We start from the raw sequence: 16,905 nt of genomic DNA on the forward strand, positions 1-16,905 counted from the left end.
TCTCTCCCTCCAAGAACATTAATCATTTTGGACTTTAATTCATAACCGATCAATACAAGACCAGGCCCTGAGGTACAGTTGATGCCATCACAGTTTTGCAATCAGAAATAGCCTTCCTTATCATGCATTTGGAATGAGCATGTGAAATTCTGCATGTTGTAACAGCTTGAGAAAAAGTTATGATTGCACCCCCTTTGAGCAGTGTACCACTGTGTTTCTGTTTGTCTGATTTATGGTGAGCTGCACTGAGACATGGGGGAGGACAGTTTAAGGCCGATGAGCAGAGGGAAGCCATTTATAGTGAAACCCAGCCAGGTGAAAACATCACATAGCCGAGCTTGGCACTGAGTCACCTCTGTAGTATAATGCCCAGCCTGGTGAAAAAACCAGCCAGCCGTGTTTGGTAAACCTCCGCAGTGACCTCTGCAGTATACTGACAGTGCTATCGCCCTGCAGGAAGCATGCGAATGTCATGGAGTTGTATTCAGCAGATGCTTCACTGCCACAACCAGGCCAGGACACTGATCAGTAAGCTCTTTCCCTTCCCACCGTTACACCCACCTCAGCAGAAGTATTGCTTTGTCAGCTGAAATCTGGAAAAGTCTGAATTTAGAACTGGTCTCATTTTTTATCTACATTCGCGACATTTGAAGGACAACTGAAATGTTCAGACAGTACTTCTGCAGGAGGTATTTCTGAAAGATGCAAAAATAGTTTCAAAGATTCCTGATTACATTTTTTTCACAATTTTTCAGATATTCAGATTTCATTATTACTTGTAAACGGTCCCACCCCGGGTGTGGAATAGGAAAGGTAGAATAGTGACTTCCCCAGGCCTGACCTTCTTGAAGAGCCGGATGACATCCTCTCCCACCTGGGACAGGCGCACGATGACGTTGTTGGTGTAGATGTCGTTTAGCGTGGCGTGGTCGCGGCTCTCGCGCCGCGTCTGGTTCAGCACCAGGTACCAGCAGTTCACCGGGGACAGGAGGTGCTGGTCCTTCCTGAGAGAGGGCAGCAGGAAGGGGAAACGCATGCGTTTAGGTTCAACAGCCAGAACCAATAAAGACAACCATTTTAATCCTTCGAGGCCGAATTATGGAATTTGCATCAAAAAGCATTCCCTTTTTTGTTATGCAGGGGAGACTTGTGACTTTGAAATATTTGGAATTGACGGACACTAAAAGCGGGCTAGTGCTTCGCTAAACGTATGCTGTTAAGCTGAGGATGTTTATTTTCATGCAACTAATGACGATCTGCAATTAATAATGAACAGAAAATTAAATTCGAGCAAATAGTGCTACTATAATGGGCTGCAGTATGTGTCATTATCACGGTTTGTGTGGTACAGTACAAACATGAATATAACCATTGTTTTGGGGGCAATACATTAACTACCTTTGTAGGAAGAATGTCACCTGCTTCAGTAGCCTGTAATCATTCATTTCATGTATAACAACTATAGCAATTACAACATGGTGAAACCGATATGTACAAAAATGTGGGGAGAATCTGCAGTTTTACCACATATGAATTGTTTGATTACAAACATAAAAAATAAAACATTAATAGTAAAAAGCTGAAAATGCCTAAAATGTTCTAACTTTTGACTAGTACTATACTCAAGTGAACATATTTGTTTCAGTAAGTGATTTTATTTTTCTCATATAATGAGGACTACACTATCATTTTACGATTGGGACAGGTCTTTGCAAGTCTTTTTCAAATGAGGGGTTGCATGATGAGCGGCTATCTATTAGATAAACCAGTTTAATCTGTAAAAAACTGAAAACAGTGAAAAAATCACAATAGATCTCATAGGGTTAAACCTTGTGCTGATTGTTCTCACAGAACTGAGGAAAGCTTGTTTCCACCCAGCCTCCTGCATGTGGTGGCAATTTCCGAAGCGGCTGAAGAACACAGACATTTCCTGTGTGAAGTTTGACCTTACGACAGCTGCTGGGCTAGGGCGAACACCTTCACGGGCACATGACCGAGTGGAGTTTCCGAACAGTGCATTTCTTAATGTTATCGCTCTTATTCAAATCATAGCCACTTCTTGGTTTCACAGCTCACAATTCAAAAACAAGTGATCCAAAAATACCATTCCAGAACAACTTCCCTTGTTCTCTCTGTACTGAGGATTGATTCAAACCAGACACACTGCTCACTGCTGTTGCAGTCTGGATCTGTTACATAACTTTTGGTAAACAGTACCAAATGTGACTTTGCTATTGGCTGAATATAAACAGTGCTCAAGGACTTCTTTCACTTGAACTGTCTCAATCAGTCTGTGTCATATCTCCATAGGGGGAAGCTTAAATGTCCAGGGTTAGGGTTCAAGGGGAACACTAAACATTTAGCTAGTACGTTAAAGGGGTTTCCTCGTTTAACCATAGAAATAGAATAGAAATTTCCAAAATATCAGCCTTTAACTGTGGCTGACATTGTGTCATTGTATGGTAGTCATTTACTGGTCATCAGACTGTGATTCCCCAGCACTTCCAGACGTATATGGCCATGTCACAAACACACTCACATCAAACGACAATGGTAGTACATGCCCCCAGGCCAAACTATGAACACATAGCAAACACAGATAAGGACAAATATGGCATTTATTTCTCCCCATTTCATTTCAATACCTGACATACAGTACAGCCACATGCACAAGTTCAATGTTGCAATAGTACTAACACCTAAATGGGGAGCCAAGAAATGCTGCTTCACAGCACACCAATTTATACATCACAAAGCACACCGGCACATCCTATCAGCAACAGGAACACAGGATTTCAGACACATCAAGACAGGTGAGGGTGATATCTCACAGACAGCAAATGCTGGTTAACACTCAGTCTTATATGAAACAGACGAGCACAGCAAGCTGGCTCCAGCAAACACAGCCTGACATAGCAGCTGGAAAACCAGCTGACCTTTGAGGCATCTGCTTTTACATGAGGAAGAAGAAGTGAGACATATAAAAATGCAAAGATTTTAAAGATACGGGCTAGTAAGGGCTAGATCTTGCTGACCTTTGCTATGGAATGTTCACTTCAAACAGAGAAGGCTTTGCTTGCTGATATGGCAGTGTACACTTCCTATTTGAAAAAAGCATAACTGAACTGAAACTCTAATGACCAACAGTATTGTCTTGAGGTTAAGTAGACGGGCCTCTACCCTGAAAGTCACTTATTCAAATCCTGTGTGTTGCCACGATGGCTTCAGCAAACTCATCTGCAGTTTGTGTGAAGTAAGGACATGCTGACTGCAAGCAAAACAGAATTAAGTTTTACTTTCATTTACCAGAAATTAGTTTTCAGCCCGCCACTGAACACTGATATCTGACAGAGCCATAAGCGAACGCAGTCACTCACATTAGCTCAATTTATGACCAAACGCCACATTGCTGCTAAAATCCTCCCTCACTAATTGCTCAAACCTAAGTGGATCTCTCCATTAGAAAAATGCTGTGTAAGGATTGAGCCTGGACTGTAGTCAGTCATCAAGACATTCAGACGTACAACCCTGACAATAACCATGACAGATTTTCAGAAAAAAGGTAAAAGCATCCTTCAGTAATCAAATATTCAATATCATTCAGATAATTGAAGAAAACATCCAGAATTGAACAGCATTAATAAACATTTCTCTTCACAGAAAAAGACTGGATTAATTTTATTCTCTTGAACTCAACAGGAACTCATCATGTTTCTGTGAAACGTGGCTCGGACAAAGGACCCCCGACGAGGCCATAACACCGGCAGGCTACAGTGTGTACAGAGCCGACCGCAGCGCGGAGGAATGCGGTAAAACACGCGGGGGAGGAACAGCAATCTTTGTCAAACAGTCCTGGAGCACCGACAACACGGTAATATCACAGTCATGTTCTGAGGATGTGGAGTATATTACCGTGAAGTGCAGGCCTTTTTACCTGCCCAGAGAACTGCAGTGTATCATTCTGAGCACAGAGTACATCCCCCCCTCGGCTAACGAGGACACAGCACTCAGAGAGCTGCACAACATGATCAGCAGACATGAGAACTCATATCCTGATGCTGCTTTAGTTATTCTGGAAAATTTGAACCACTGTGATCTCCGGAAAAGCATCCCCAAATTCCATCAGCTTGTTAATTTCCCCACTAGGGGAGACAACACCTTGGACAAATGCTACTGCAATATTAAAGGTGCTTATGCTGCTGTCTCCAAGCCGCATTTTGGTAAATACGACCACCTTGCTATTCTGCTACAGCCCACCTACATCAAGAAGCTCAAAGCAGGCCCAGTCACAGTGAGAACTGTGAAGATGTGGACTGAAGATGCACTAGCAGAACTGCAGGGGTGTTTGGAAGCCACAGATATGGACACTTTTAAGGTAGCCACAGACAACATACATGAGTACACAGATACTGTTAGCAGCTATATTGACTGGTGCACTTCAATCTGCATTCCCACCCGGACTATTCGTGTGTTTCCCAATCAGAAGCCCTGGTTCAATGCGGATGTACGCAGCAAGATCAGGAACCGGTGTGCAGCTTTCAAGTCAGGCGACATTATGGAGTACAGGCATTCCCGCTATGAGCTCCAAAAATCCATTCGGGCTGCCAAGAGGACATATAAGGACTGGAGAGCTGCTATAGGGAAAACAACACAAGGAGCATGTGGCAGGGGATCCAGTCAATTACTAACTACAGAACAGATGCAAACAGAACTGTGATCTGGGATGCTGCTCTACCTGACAACCTCAACTGCTTCTACGCCAGATTTGACCAACAAAACAGAGACATTCCCTTAAAGGCCACCTGTGATCCAGAGGAGAAAGCACTTCAGCTGACGCACACACAGGTCCTCGGGGCTCTGAGGCGGGTGAACCCCCGCAGTGGGACCCGACCGAGTGGCACCGAGAGTACTGAGGGCCTGTGCAGAGCAGCTGGCAGGGGTATACACTAACATCTTTAATTCCTCTCTCTCACAGGAAACAGGCCCACGCACCTTTAAGTCCTCTGTCATTGTGCAGGTCCCTAAAAAACCAAACACAACCACAATGAATGACTTCAGACCTGTGGCACTCACTTCAGTTGCCATGAAGTGCCTGGAGAAGCTGGTGCTAGAACAAATAAACTCTGTGGTTCAAGACACTGTTGACCCACTTCAGTTTGCCTACCGCTCAAACAGATCAGTGGACGACGTGGTGGCACTAGCACTTCACTCCATATTGCAACACCTGGACTCTCATGACACTTATGCTCGGCTTCTGTTCCTGGATTACAGCTCAGCCTTCAACACAATCAGGCCGCTGAAGCTGACCGCAAAGCTGGCAGACCTGGGAGTACCCACACCCACCCGCAACTGGATCCTGGACTTTCTCACAGACAGGCCACAGGTGGTGAGGATGGGAAAGAAGGTCTCTGCTGAGCTCACAGTGAGTACAGGAACCCCGCAGGGCTGCTGCCTCAGTCCTAAGCTATTTTCACTCTACACATATGACTGTGCCTCCAATCAGGACAATAACACCATCATCAAGTAAGCGGATGACACGACCATCCTCGGCCTGATTAAAAGGGAGGACGAGTCATCATATAGAGACCTGCTTCCACAGGATCATTGCCTATGGGGAGGACAATGATCTGGTTCTAAACCTGGACAAAACAAAAGAACTCATTCTGGATTTCAGGAAAAAAGCCCCCTCTCTGCAGCCTCTCGTCATCAAGGGGACAGTGGTTGAGCGGACTGAGAGCTACAGGTTCCTGGGCCTTCAGATCAGTGAGAGCCTCAGCTGGGCAAAACACACTGCAGCTACAGTGAAAAAAGCTCAGCAGAGGTTATATTTCATCAGGCTGCTGAAGAAGGCCAGACTCGGACTCCAGCCCCTCACCCAAGTCTACAGAGGACTTGTGAAAAGTATCCTCACCAGTGGTATCACAGTGTGGTACGGAAACACCACTATGGCTGAGAGGAAAAAACTGCAACGGGTCATAAAGACAGCAGAGAGAATCATTGGCTCTGATCTCCCCTCTGTGGACACTATATACACCCAGCACTGCAGGAGGAGAGCACAGTGTATCCTCAAGGACAAACAGCACCCAGCACACACCCTGTTCAAATGGGTGGACTCAGGCTACAACCTGAGGCATCGCAGGCCTGTGAGCATCAAAACTCACAGGGCCCGCTTTCACAACAGCTTCTTCCCAGCCACTGTCAGGCTAGTGGCACAGGACATTAAGGAGGGATGGAAACATCTCACTCCCCACTGACAAAATTTTTTTAGTGCAATAAGAAATTTATTTTTGATTTTTGATTTTTACTTACTCTTGTCTTATATAGGATTGTATTGTATTGTATTGTTTTGTATGTACATCTGCACTGTTTTTACTTGCACTAGCCTCACCATTTATTATTTATGTGTATTTTTTTTACTTGCCTGACTGGAAGAGAACGCACAAGAATTCCAATGTACCTGTACTGTATTGTACCTGTGCAAATAGTAATAAAACTCTATTCTATTCTATTCAATGATTTCATATGTGATAGAATGATTAAGATCCAAAGCTATGTGAAATCTAGGGTATTGTAAAGTTTTTATATTTTGTATCTACAGTTCCCCAAAATGATAAGGATAAAGCCACAGCATTCAAATTTGGTGAGTGTATCATATTAACTATTGTTTCTTTTCTCATTACTTGACTTTTAAGGAAGCAAAATATTGCAGTTGTGCATTTCCCTGTTGTAACACCAGGTTTGTGAAGGAAGTGAAATTGAAATGGGACCTTAGTCACCTATGGCACTACTGTATTCTCTGTAACATAATACCATCATTCAGGGATTTAGAAAATATCGCAGTAGGCACATTGTTTTTATTGTCATGTTGTCATACATTGTGGCTCCACAATGTCAGAACTGCATGATTCTGAGAGGTTTCATGTGTTTAATGCTTTCACGTCTTGTGTTGTCATTAATAACTGTATTTTACAATGAACTGATAAACAAATAATCTATATGGACCTCTGCGTTCAACTCTTCTGAATTGGATGCTGATCCAGGTATAATGCAGCTCCGTTATAAAAAAATACAGATATTTGTGCCCATTGGGTGAATCTGCCAGGGCAATGATACCCACAGAGACACAGGAAGCAGATCTCTCCCATCAGATCAAGCATCTCTCCCATGTTTGTTTTGCCCTAGTTCAGATGGCAAGCTTCAGCATATCTGTGGAAGATGGGGGCTGGTATCAAAAGGATCATCAAAGTATGTGTGAACCCCAAGTGTGGCACATGCTGCCAGCATTGTAGGTCCAATGGGCTGAATTTCAGTCCTGCTTCTATGTATTTACATGGTGATCTGTGCCTCTGTGCCCCATTCAGGGTCCCTTTCATTTCTTATACAAATCAATCTCTTGGCTTGTCCCATAAATCACTCACAGACTTTCAGGATAGAAAGGTAGAGGGGAGAATTTCCAAGACGAACACCACTCCATGCCAGATTCACATTCATGGTCTGACTACAAACATGGGCCTGGATGAAAGCCTATCAGCTACTGCAAAGCACTAGATTTCATCAGCCATAAGGCAGCCTGAATAAGAACTAGCTTGCTGCATACATTTCTTCCCAAACAACACAGTCCCATATCCACATTCCACAATTGTATGGCGTGGCTGTGAATGGGAAGAGTACCATATAGTAGCTGAAATTGAAGCCTGTGTCAGGTTTGGCAGGCTCCAATCCTGATTTGATATTGATTAGAATACACTTGCAAAACAGTGCTATGCTCATCCTCTTGGTCAGTTTGTCAAAGCGGTTAAGTGTTAGAGGATTATTTATAAATAAATCATCCTCATTGCAGAGTGCATCATAGCGAGCTCACGCATGTCTTGGGAATTGTCTTAGTGTGAAAAGGTTGTGCATCTTTGTGAGCTGGCATAAATACATAGGAACCTTATTTATATCATAGAAAGCTTCAATGATTAAGATTGTGTAGGCAGAAAAAAGCAGTAAGAATGATTAAGAAATTTTAAAAGATGGCTTTTTTTTCAATATGTACCACTTGAACAGTTTATACGAGGCAAGCCTAGATACTGCAAGCTACAGTAAGTCCCTTCATAATGCATTACTATGTTATAATATACAGGATTTGATCTTTAAATAAGAAAATAAACAAATTAATGAAAAACAGATCTGTTTAATAGCACTGGGTTGTATATTCATGGGCATGCTTTGGGTGAAAAGTGAGCTTCCCTGACTTCTCCATGGAAAGCTCTTTGGCTCAGTCACAATTTGTTTCCAACATTTCAGTTTTTCAGTACAGTGACATTCGGAAAAAGACAGTCCAAGAATCCAGAAAACAGTTAAAAATAAACAGAAAAAAAGGTATATCTGAATGGAATGTTCCTCTCCAACAAACATTAAGCAGTCAGACTATGTCTGCTACCAAGAGATAAAGAGTAGCCTTTAATCCATTCCTCTTATCATCAGGGCCTAATTTCATTCATTAACATTTTATCTTTCAGTCAGGTCCAGTTTTTCTCCTGAATTACATGCAGTGATTTGGAAGCTAGCATGTTTTATGAGTGTGCATTTGCATTAGCATATTCCCTGTGGTCTGAAAGCAGATCAATATAGCTTTTGAGAGACTGAAAGGGAAAAACTATCAGAATCACAAAGCTACTTTATCATTTTTGTTAGGCAAACTCCATCATAACAGACATTACCCTTTATCAAAGGGTGCATTATTTATGTTATATTATGCACCTTCAAAAGAATGGCTAATTTGTCAAAACAGAGAATGATTATATTCAGACCCATTTGGTCACAAGAAGCATTCCCTTTTTGCCATCATTTTGGCTCTACATGACATCACACAGTTTTTTACACTAGCTGTAAAAAAATAGGTCTATCAAGCTATCAGTCAGGTTTTCAGTCATAAAAACTTCTCTTTTAATGAACGGGCTATAATAAACACATCATGCTTTCCTATCAGAAAGCACCGGATATCTGCCACAGTGTCCTACGCCAGACTCGACAAAACACTCCTTTCAACATGGCTTTGTGTGCAAATGCGGCAAAGCTCAGAGAGAAAAGTTAACATCTGCTACAATATGTTACATCACACATCGAGAAACTGCAAGAGCACAATTATTTCCCATTGCTACTAACCTCAGTCTTTAGCTCAGCATGCTGAACACATCTCTTTTTGTGTGTTGTGGATGTTTGTGTATCATTGCAAATATGTCAAGAGAACATTCTACCGTGTACACACCAGGTGTGTTCTGTTCAGCTCACACTTGACTTGTGTCTTTACAGCTGTAGATTGTGTGGCTGTTTCATACTGATAACATACCAATGACAACTGCAAGGGTCAGGTCAGGTTATTTTCTAAGCCATGAACAGTCTGAGGAGAATTTGTAAGTAAGCCACATTTATTCTGATCGTGCCTGTGAGACAGTAGAAAGTATGGGTGATAAGATTAAAGCATTGGATAACAACAGTATTAGGACCATATACAGAAGATTGGGGTGTATAAGTCTAGGGAGATAAGAGGCACAGCTCGGAGAATGGGTGAAGTGTATCTCTTTACATAATCTGTTAACCCTCATCTTAGACTTAACAGATGTATTACATCTCCACCTATCCATCCATCAGCCCAATGATGGAGGAAGGAAATGGATGGCACTCCACCTAATAAGGGGGCCCAGCACTGCACTATTTTGTTAAAATGAACTTTTGATCAAACAAATCTGCCTTGAGGCCCCATAAAGTCTGCCATAGTGTTTTTGTTTGTTATATTTGTTTTTAGAAAGATATTGTGCTACAGAAATTGACCAAGTTCCACAAAATGTGGTGTACAACCTACTCAGACCAAGCTCCATCAAAATCCCTTACAATTTTGATATTGATGAATAACAAGCCAATAAAAAAAATGATAAAGGATACCTCCCTACAGCCAGTGATTGGCATTCATGTTGAGTTCATGTTAAGTGGAGTGGCTTAACATTGGCTGTGAGCTTGGACCCCACATTTTGCTGCTTACATCTACAGTATATTTACAGGTTATTTTTTTACTATTGCATAATATATTGGTACATTTCATGACATTTCAGTTTATAGCTATAATTTTGCAAATAACATGTCAAATGTATTGGTTATGTTAGGCTACATATACACATTTCCACCACTGAAAATTATCCCCTGATTGATATAGTGCAGTTGTAGTTCAAGCCATTTAGCAGTCATGGTCCACTTCCATGTCACCCTAGTATCAAGGACAAATCTGCATCTAAATGCAAATGCTTTCTTTAACAGCCCATGGGACTGAGGAAGCAGTGGGAACAAGTAACTGTTTTCACAAAAGCCCTATTCAGATGGAACTAGTTTCTCCAGGGGGGGTTAGGTCATTTCATGCATCATAGGTGTACTCCGTGATATTAATCCTGTCTGAATCTATGATGTCTCTGTTTTTCACACACAACCTCGGTGAAAATTTGAGCAAATTACCTACTGTTTCCTTCAATTTGGGGGAACTCTGATCATTTTAATTCCATACGAATTGAAACGTTGATTTAAACCTGTGAGTTGGATACATTTATTTTCATACATACCTTTTGACTACTTGGGTAGCGTATGTTTATTATCATACCAACATGGTCCAACAGTCTGCGGATAGTTGAAACTACAGGGATTCCAATCCCATCCAAAATCATTAAATTACAGACATCCCTAAATAGCAATTATATCTCAGACATTGTTCGGGAAACAAATCCCTTCCGAATAGGGCTAAAGAATCAGAATCATCCAAATAGAATCACCATTAAATAATCCGTATAAAGTATTTCGATGATGCCATGTTCCGTGAAGATGTCATTAATGTTGAGCTCAAATCAGAATGCTATGATTTAAAGTAATATTGTCAACTCTTTTACTTTCATGTCAATCAGATGAATGAATGTCATATGGGGAGACAGGAAATCCATGTATATATTTGACATTAGTATATTTAATAATAAAAAAAATCACTTTATTTCTCATTTACACTTATGTGTAGGTTAGGCATAGAAAAGACTCTAAATTGTAATTGAGGCATGAGCTCAACAGCAGAAGCAAAGCAAAGAAAGAAACCAGGCATAATACAGTACATGTTATGTCATTGGCAGCTTTGTCATAAGTGTCAATGAATAAAATACCCAAGCTATGGCAACAAAGGAAAATGTGCTGGGCCAATTTTAAGACAGTAAATCATCATTGTGACCATGCTAGAAAATGATGTTATTGCTGTGTTGTAAAAGTATTGTGAGGACAGTATGTCTTTGTTCCTGATTACTGGCCATTGCCTTTAGAGATGCTGATAAAATGCCAAGGCACCTTTAAACAGGGATGACAATAATAAAGAGAAATTGTATCTGTAAATTCAATTCCGACAGTTTGGTTTCAGAAAAAGACAACTGTAAAAGAAATGCAACCACCCGTACTGCACATATAACTCAGCGGATGGCTGCGGATGAGTGATTAAAGAACTGGCCTTGTGACTATACAGCTGCAACTGCGTTGAGTAATGACGCACAACAAAACATAAACAAACGCACACAGACACAGAACAGCAAAGCTGATTGTGTGGTGAGTGGTAGGTTGGTTATCCTTAATCCTCCCTTACCTGAACTGATGGTGCTCCCGGGAGCTGCGTATCTTGGAGGAGAAGCGCTCGGCCAGCTTCTCCAGGCTGCGGGAGTACTCCAGCTCGATCTCGGCCTTGCGGCGGAAGAACTCCTGCAGGTCCTGGAGCAGTTGCAGGCGCGACTCCGACTGCTGCTCCAGGCATTTGAACTGCTCCACCAGCTGATTCCGGATCTCTGCCGGTCCAAGTCACACAGACAGAGCGGTCACACAAACGCACTGCTACACTGCAGAGAGCACAACACGCAACACCACAATCTGAATGTATTGTGGTGTGTTGTACCCCTGGTCATGTACAAAATTGATTTTTTCATAGATGGGTTGAATTATATCAAAGATATCATTTCAAACTTTGATTTCATCAAAACTAATGATTCCATCGAAAGTTATTTAAAATGATTCAGGGAATTTGGTGAAGAAATAGTAGCCAGCGAGCCAGGCAGTTATACTGTATTGTCAATGACCTACTGGGCATGGTCATTTTGTAGCTGTCATTGAAATCAACACACAAACAGATAGTTGGGTGCACTGACTGGTTAGCATGTAGTAGTCTGTCAAAGATATGTCCAATATGAGAAACGTTAATCTAGTCATTACTTAGGTAAACTGCCTTTACCCTTAAAATAAGAGGCATTGCACATGTTAATCTCTGATGAAAAGCAGTTAAAAGCAAGGCTGCTAAGGCTATCAATGGAAATCGATGGAAATGACAATCCATTCTGACAAAATGAACCAATTCCACTGTACTGTCCCTGCCAATGGTGTCTCCCCTCAAGCTAGCAAACAAAGTGTGAGAACAGTTTTTTATGATTGCATCTTAATTGGAAAGATGTAAAATGTTCTACATTTAGTGTGTCTGCAAACTAAAACATTATCTTTAATTTGCATCCATTTACCCTTGGACCAAAATGCACCCCTGAGATGCTAAATTACATTATTAGCAGCAGGAAAAGGCTGAGATTCCACAATTCAATAGAGCACAATCTGCAAGCTTATCGGCAGAATTTATGGATATATTTCAATTATCCAATCAGCATTCATGCTGGGAATATATCCATTTGGTTTAGTAAAATTAGCAACAATTTTGATCTTGAGGTCAGTGAGGTAATCAATATTTAGAGTATAGTTTAATATAGCTTCCACTGATCTGATAGCATATAATAAACCCATAGCAAATAAAAGCCTATTACCACTTGGCTTGCTGCTGCAGGCAACATTAAATCAATATAGAACTACCTTAGCATGCTATTTTTCCAGCTATGCAATTTGATTATCGGAGTAGTGAAATCTCATTAGGACTAAGAAACTGCTTCTTCAAAACTAATGTAACTAACGCACCCTGCGACAGTGCATTCCTCAGCCATCTCACTTTTTCAAACATTCACTGTATGTCCAGTAAACAAGGAACATACCATCTCCAAATGGCTTGAAGCACATTTGTTTCTTATTTGAAGTTTCACTTTGTTTACTCCAGCAAAGAATGATTTTCACATACTCTCAGTATATGACAACAGTTTCAGCATTTGCAGAGACATCTACAGTAATCATGTGCTAAAATGGCAGTCAGCAGGGTCTGCCTTGAGCACACAAGGACCAAAGGACCAGCCCCTCTGAAGAAACCATATACTTCCCCTTTTCCAGGAATCGCCGACCCCCAACCACAAAAGAAAACTACCCTCCCATTACAATAAATCAAAATCTCTTCAGCAATGCAGGTTAACACTGAAAATACTAGGACATATAGGATATATTCGATACCATCATTTCCTGATATACACCACTCCCCATTGTTTTTAAATGGCATGTGTAGACTCTGACCGACTGCCATTCAACTGCCATTCAAGTCTACTAAGAAATGTAAGATAGAAGTAAATTCATTTGAAATTCAGAGCATGGAAGGAGCATTTCCGAAAACATTTTTGTTTATTTTTATGATTTTTATGAATCATGCTTTGTTCTACATCACATTCTTGACATCGAGAACAATTCAGAAATAATGACAGAAACTCAGTATCTCAGTAACTGATCCAGTCAGTAGCTCAGTTAACAAACCATTCACAAAGAGGGAGAACTCATTTCTAAACAAAGTTACATGCCAGATTCTCACTACATTGCTACAGTAGCATTGCTATGGCATGATTATGTTTTTTACAATGTTACAGATCTGTTGGGAGTTAGAACGTGCCAGCTGGGCTTACACCCGCTGAAATAAAATAACCGTAAACCATTGCACTGGGTTACAAACCAGCTCATTTGCAGCACCGCATAAGCTGTGTGAGTGGTATATGTTTGACCCCTCAAAAGCTTGGACTTGTAATCTGCTGTCCATGAAAGGCTGGCACACAACCAGTGTGATATGTGGGGCCATAATATTCCCATCTCTTCCTCATGAACAGGGCTTCCATATCACACAGAAAATATGGAACTATACCTGCTGCTTTAAATCAACAGATGTCTCGCATGTTCCTGCTTCCCCATCCAGGACCATCCCAGCTTCCCAGGACAGTTACTCCAAATGCTCAGCTCGATACCAAAGGCATCCAGAAAACATTTATTTTAAAACTTTCAAACTCTTTTTCCCTCAGAATATATTCAGTGTGAAATCCGAGGGCACAGAATCACACTGCACCATACCCATCAGATACACACTCATTCAGACAAATGCCAGGCAGAGTAACTCTTAGGAAGGAAACGGAAGATTTAAATATGATGCAATAAAAAGGGATCTGACTGACAAGAAAATAGGTCAGACTGTGGAGGTGTTTCTGCACTCAGAAAGCTTCAAGAAAATCATACAAATGATTCAGAAATGCTTTGCATTCTTCAAATAGCTATTTATCGTGGACATTTTGAAATTCCTTTCAGCCCCATAAAGCCAAAAGAATCCTGTGAATTCTGGGCTGAAATTTGTGCGTGTGTTTGTGTTTTTTTTGTTTTTTTACAGATGGAGAAAAGAAGACTTGCAAGACTTAAAATTGGTTGAGAGAACACATACCACTCCCAAAACCCCACTAAGAGAACAGATAAAATTCTGATTTCATAAATCATCTAGTAATTCATCAATTCATGTGCTTTTATTGTACACATGGCAACTACAGGTACTGAAGAGCTAGGCATATGTAAATTAACTTGAAACCTTAAAAGCAATCGCTACTCAATAGGTACTATTATAAGCACAGGCATGAATACAAGGTTAATGATTTAACAAGGATAATAATAGTAGCATGGTTGAAGGCCAAAAGTTCAACCTGCAATTTAGAAGCCATCAATTCTTTTCATAATTTGATCAATTGGGAAACTGGGGCTGGGCAGGCATTTTGTCTCCTTGAACAACATGTTTTTATTTGGCCAGTTCCGGGTTTATTGTGGCAGGCCCTGCGATAGGATAGGCGGTCTATCTGGGGGCGAGGAGGAGCAGAGCCACTGCCAGGCCAGACACCTCCCTTCTCTCTCCTCTGCAGCTTCACCTGGACCAGAGCCAGCTGAGACAGAGGAGGGAACACAACACTCTCACTCAGCACAGAGCCAGGTAGGGAGAGGAGGGAGCGACACTCTCACTGAGCACAGAACCAGGCAGAGAGCAGGGAACACAACACTCTCACTCAGCACAGAGCCAGGCAGGGAGCAGGGAACACAACACTCTCACTCAGCACAGAGCCAGGCAGGGAGAGGAGGGAGCGACACTCTCACTGAGCACAGAACCAGACAGGGAGAGGAGGGAGCGACACACACACACAATAAGCTAGTCTGTGATTCAGTACTGCATTTCATCCTGTGATTTGGCAACATGCAAGTATAAGGGTAACTGCCAATAAAGCCAACTGAACTGAGAGAGTCAGAGTGTGTGTTTGTGTGTGTGTGTGTGTGTGTGTGTGTGTGTGTGTGTGCGTGGGTGTGTTTTGTATTTGGTGAGAGCGAGAGAGAGAGAGAGAATATGATGTAAAATGAATGACCTACAACTGGAGGGTACAGATGGGGACACTATGAATTCCCCAGATTACGAAGCAGCCCCTTACACAGTGCCCCCCCAACCTCCCCAGCTCGCCTGCTATACACAATGAGAATCCATGGAAGCCCGCCCTTCACCGCACAGCCTCATTAGAATTGACCGCAGCCTCTGCTTGGAGCATAAATCCCATTTCTGACTTGCAAGAGCGAATTAACATGGGCAATTACATGATACACATACTCATAACACTATAATTGCCATCTCTTCAGTAAAGAAATGCATGCAAAGGCTCCAGGGCATTACACATTCTAAGCCTTTTCATTTCCTCTACAATGTAGGCAAAACTAACAGCAAGTTGTATTTTCAGTTTCTTAAATGAAAGTATCTATGAAATATAGGTAGCATTTTTTTTTTTTTTTTTAGAAATACTGACAATACAGCAGTATTTGAAAACTAAAAGCCTCCAGAGTGGACAGCCTTATCCATAATGCAGTTGCACACACAGGAAATCCTTTGTGCAAGCCCATCGATTGTCCCTCCAAAAAATACAAAAAATACTCCCGTTTACATCTGAATGCATTTTCTGTGTGGACGAATAATGCATTACTAAAATAGCCTTGGTGTGCATGCTGGCACTGCAGTGCTGTGTGTAAATGTATCCTCCCCCCCCCCCACCCTTCAGACAGACGATGACCCTGTGTCTGCCAGGAAGCAGGAGTCTCCATGGATCTCCTCTTGTCTGTTCCACCTACTTTCACTCCGATTAGCATAACCACATCGCCAGGAACACAGCCTTCTTCAACATCAGCAGGAAAGGCAGCGACAAGAAAGAAGGTATAGGGAAGCGATTCTTGGTTTTGGGCTTTGATAAGAGACACCGCCAAACAATGTGTTTCCACGATCGTGCAGTTATCTAAATGAAGAGAGGGTGTCACGACTTAGTCATTAGACATTTCCAATACTCTATGACTTCCTTCAGAAAGACATGCCATGTTCAAATACATGGTGAATGGACAAATATTAGAATTTGGAACAATAATAACATTCTGATTCAAAATTATTGTTTAACAAACTGAATTCTGTAGAAAGTAATTGCCACATATTATTCAATAAATTCTAACTATACTGTAATGACCCAATCAATTATCTTGATTATGTAAGAATATAAGAGTATAGAGGCACAATGCCAGAAGTCAATGTATTAAATGTCACTGGGTTTATTTAATGCTGTACCTCTCATGAGGCCTAGCTGACCAATAGATCAGAGTTAGGCCCAACCCAAGAGTTAATTCAAG

General features: G+C 41.5%; 1 protein-coding gene across 3 annotated transcripts in view; it reads right to left on the reverse strand.

Moving 5' to 3' along the window:
* Positions 1-16,905, reverse strand: part of LOC133138366 (SLIT-ROBO Rho GTPase-activating protein 3-like) — a 67,523-nt gene that overhangs the window by 30,432 nt on the left and 20,186 nt on the right. For all 3 annotated transcript variants that reach the window (XM_061257024.1, XM_061257023.1, XM_061257022.1), the window contains exons 3-4: positions 11,642-11,837; positions 842-1,004 (exon numbers count right to left, since the gene is read on the reverse strand). In XM_061257024.1, coding sequence (XP_061113008.1) covers positions 842-1,004; positions 11,642-11,837 — 359 coding nt within the window. The remainder of the gene's footprint in view (positions 1-841; positions 1,005-11,641; positions 11,838-16,905) is intronic.

The sequence above is a fragment of the Conger conger genome, chromosome 10, assembly GCF_963514075.1.
Source record: "Conger conger chromosome 10, fConCon1.1, whole genome shotgun sequence".
NCBI classification, from domain to species: domain Eukaryota; kingdom Metazoa; phylum Chordata; class Actinopteri; order Anguilliformes; family Congridae; genus Conger; species Conger conger.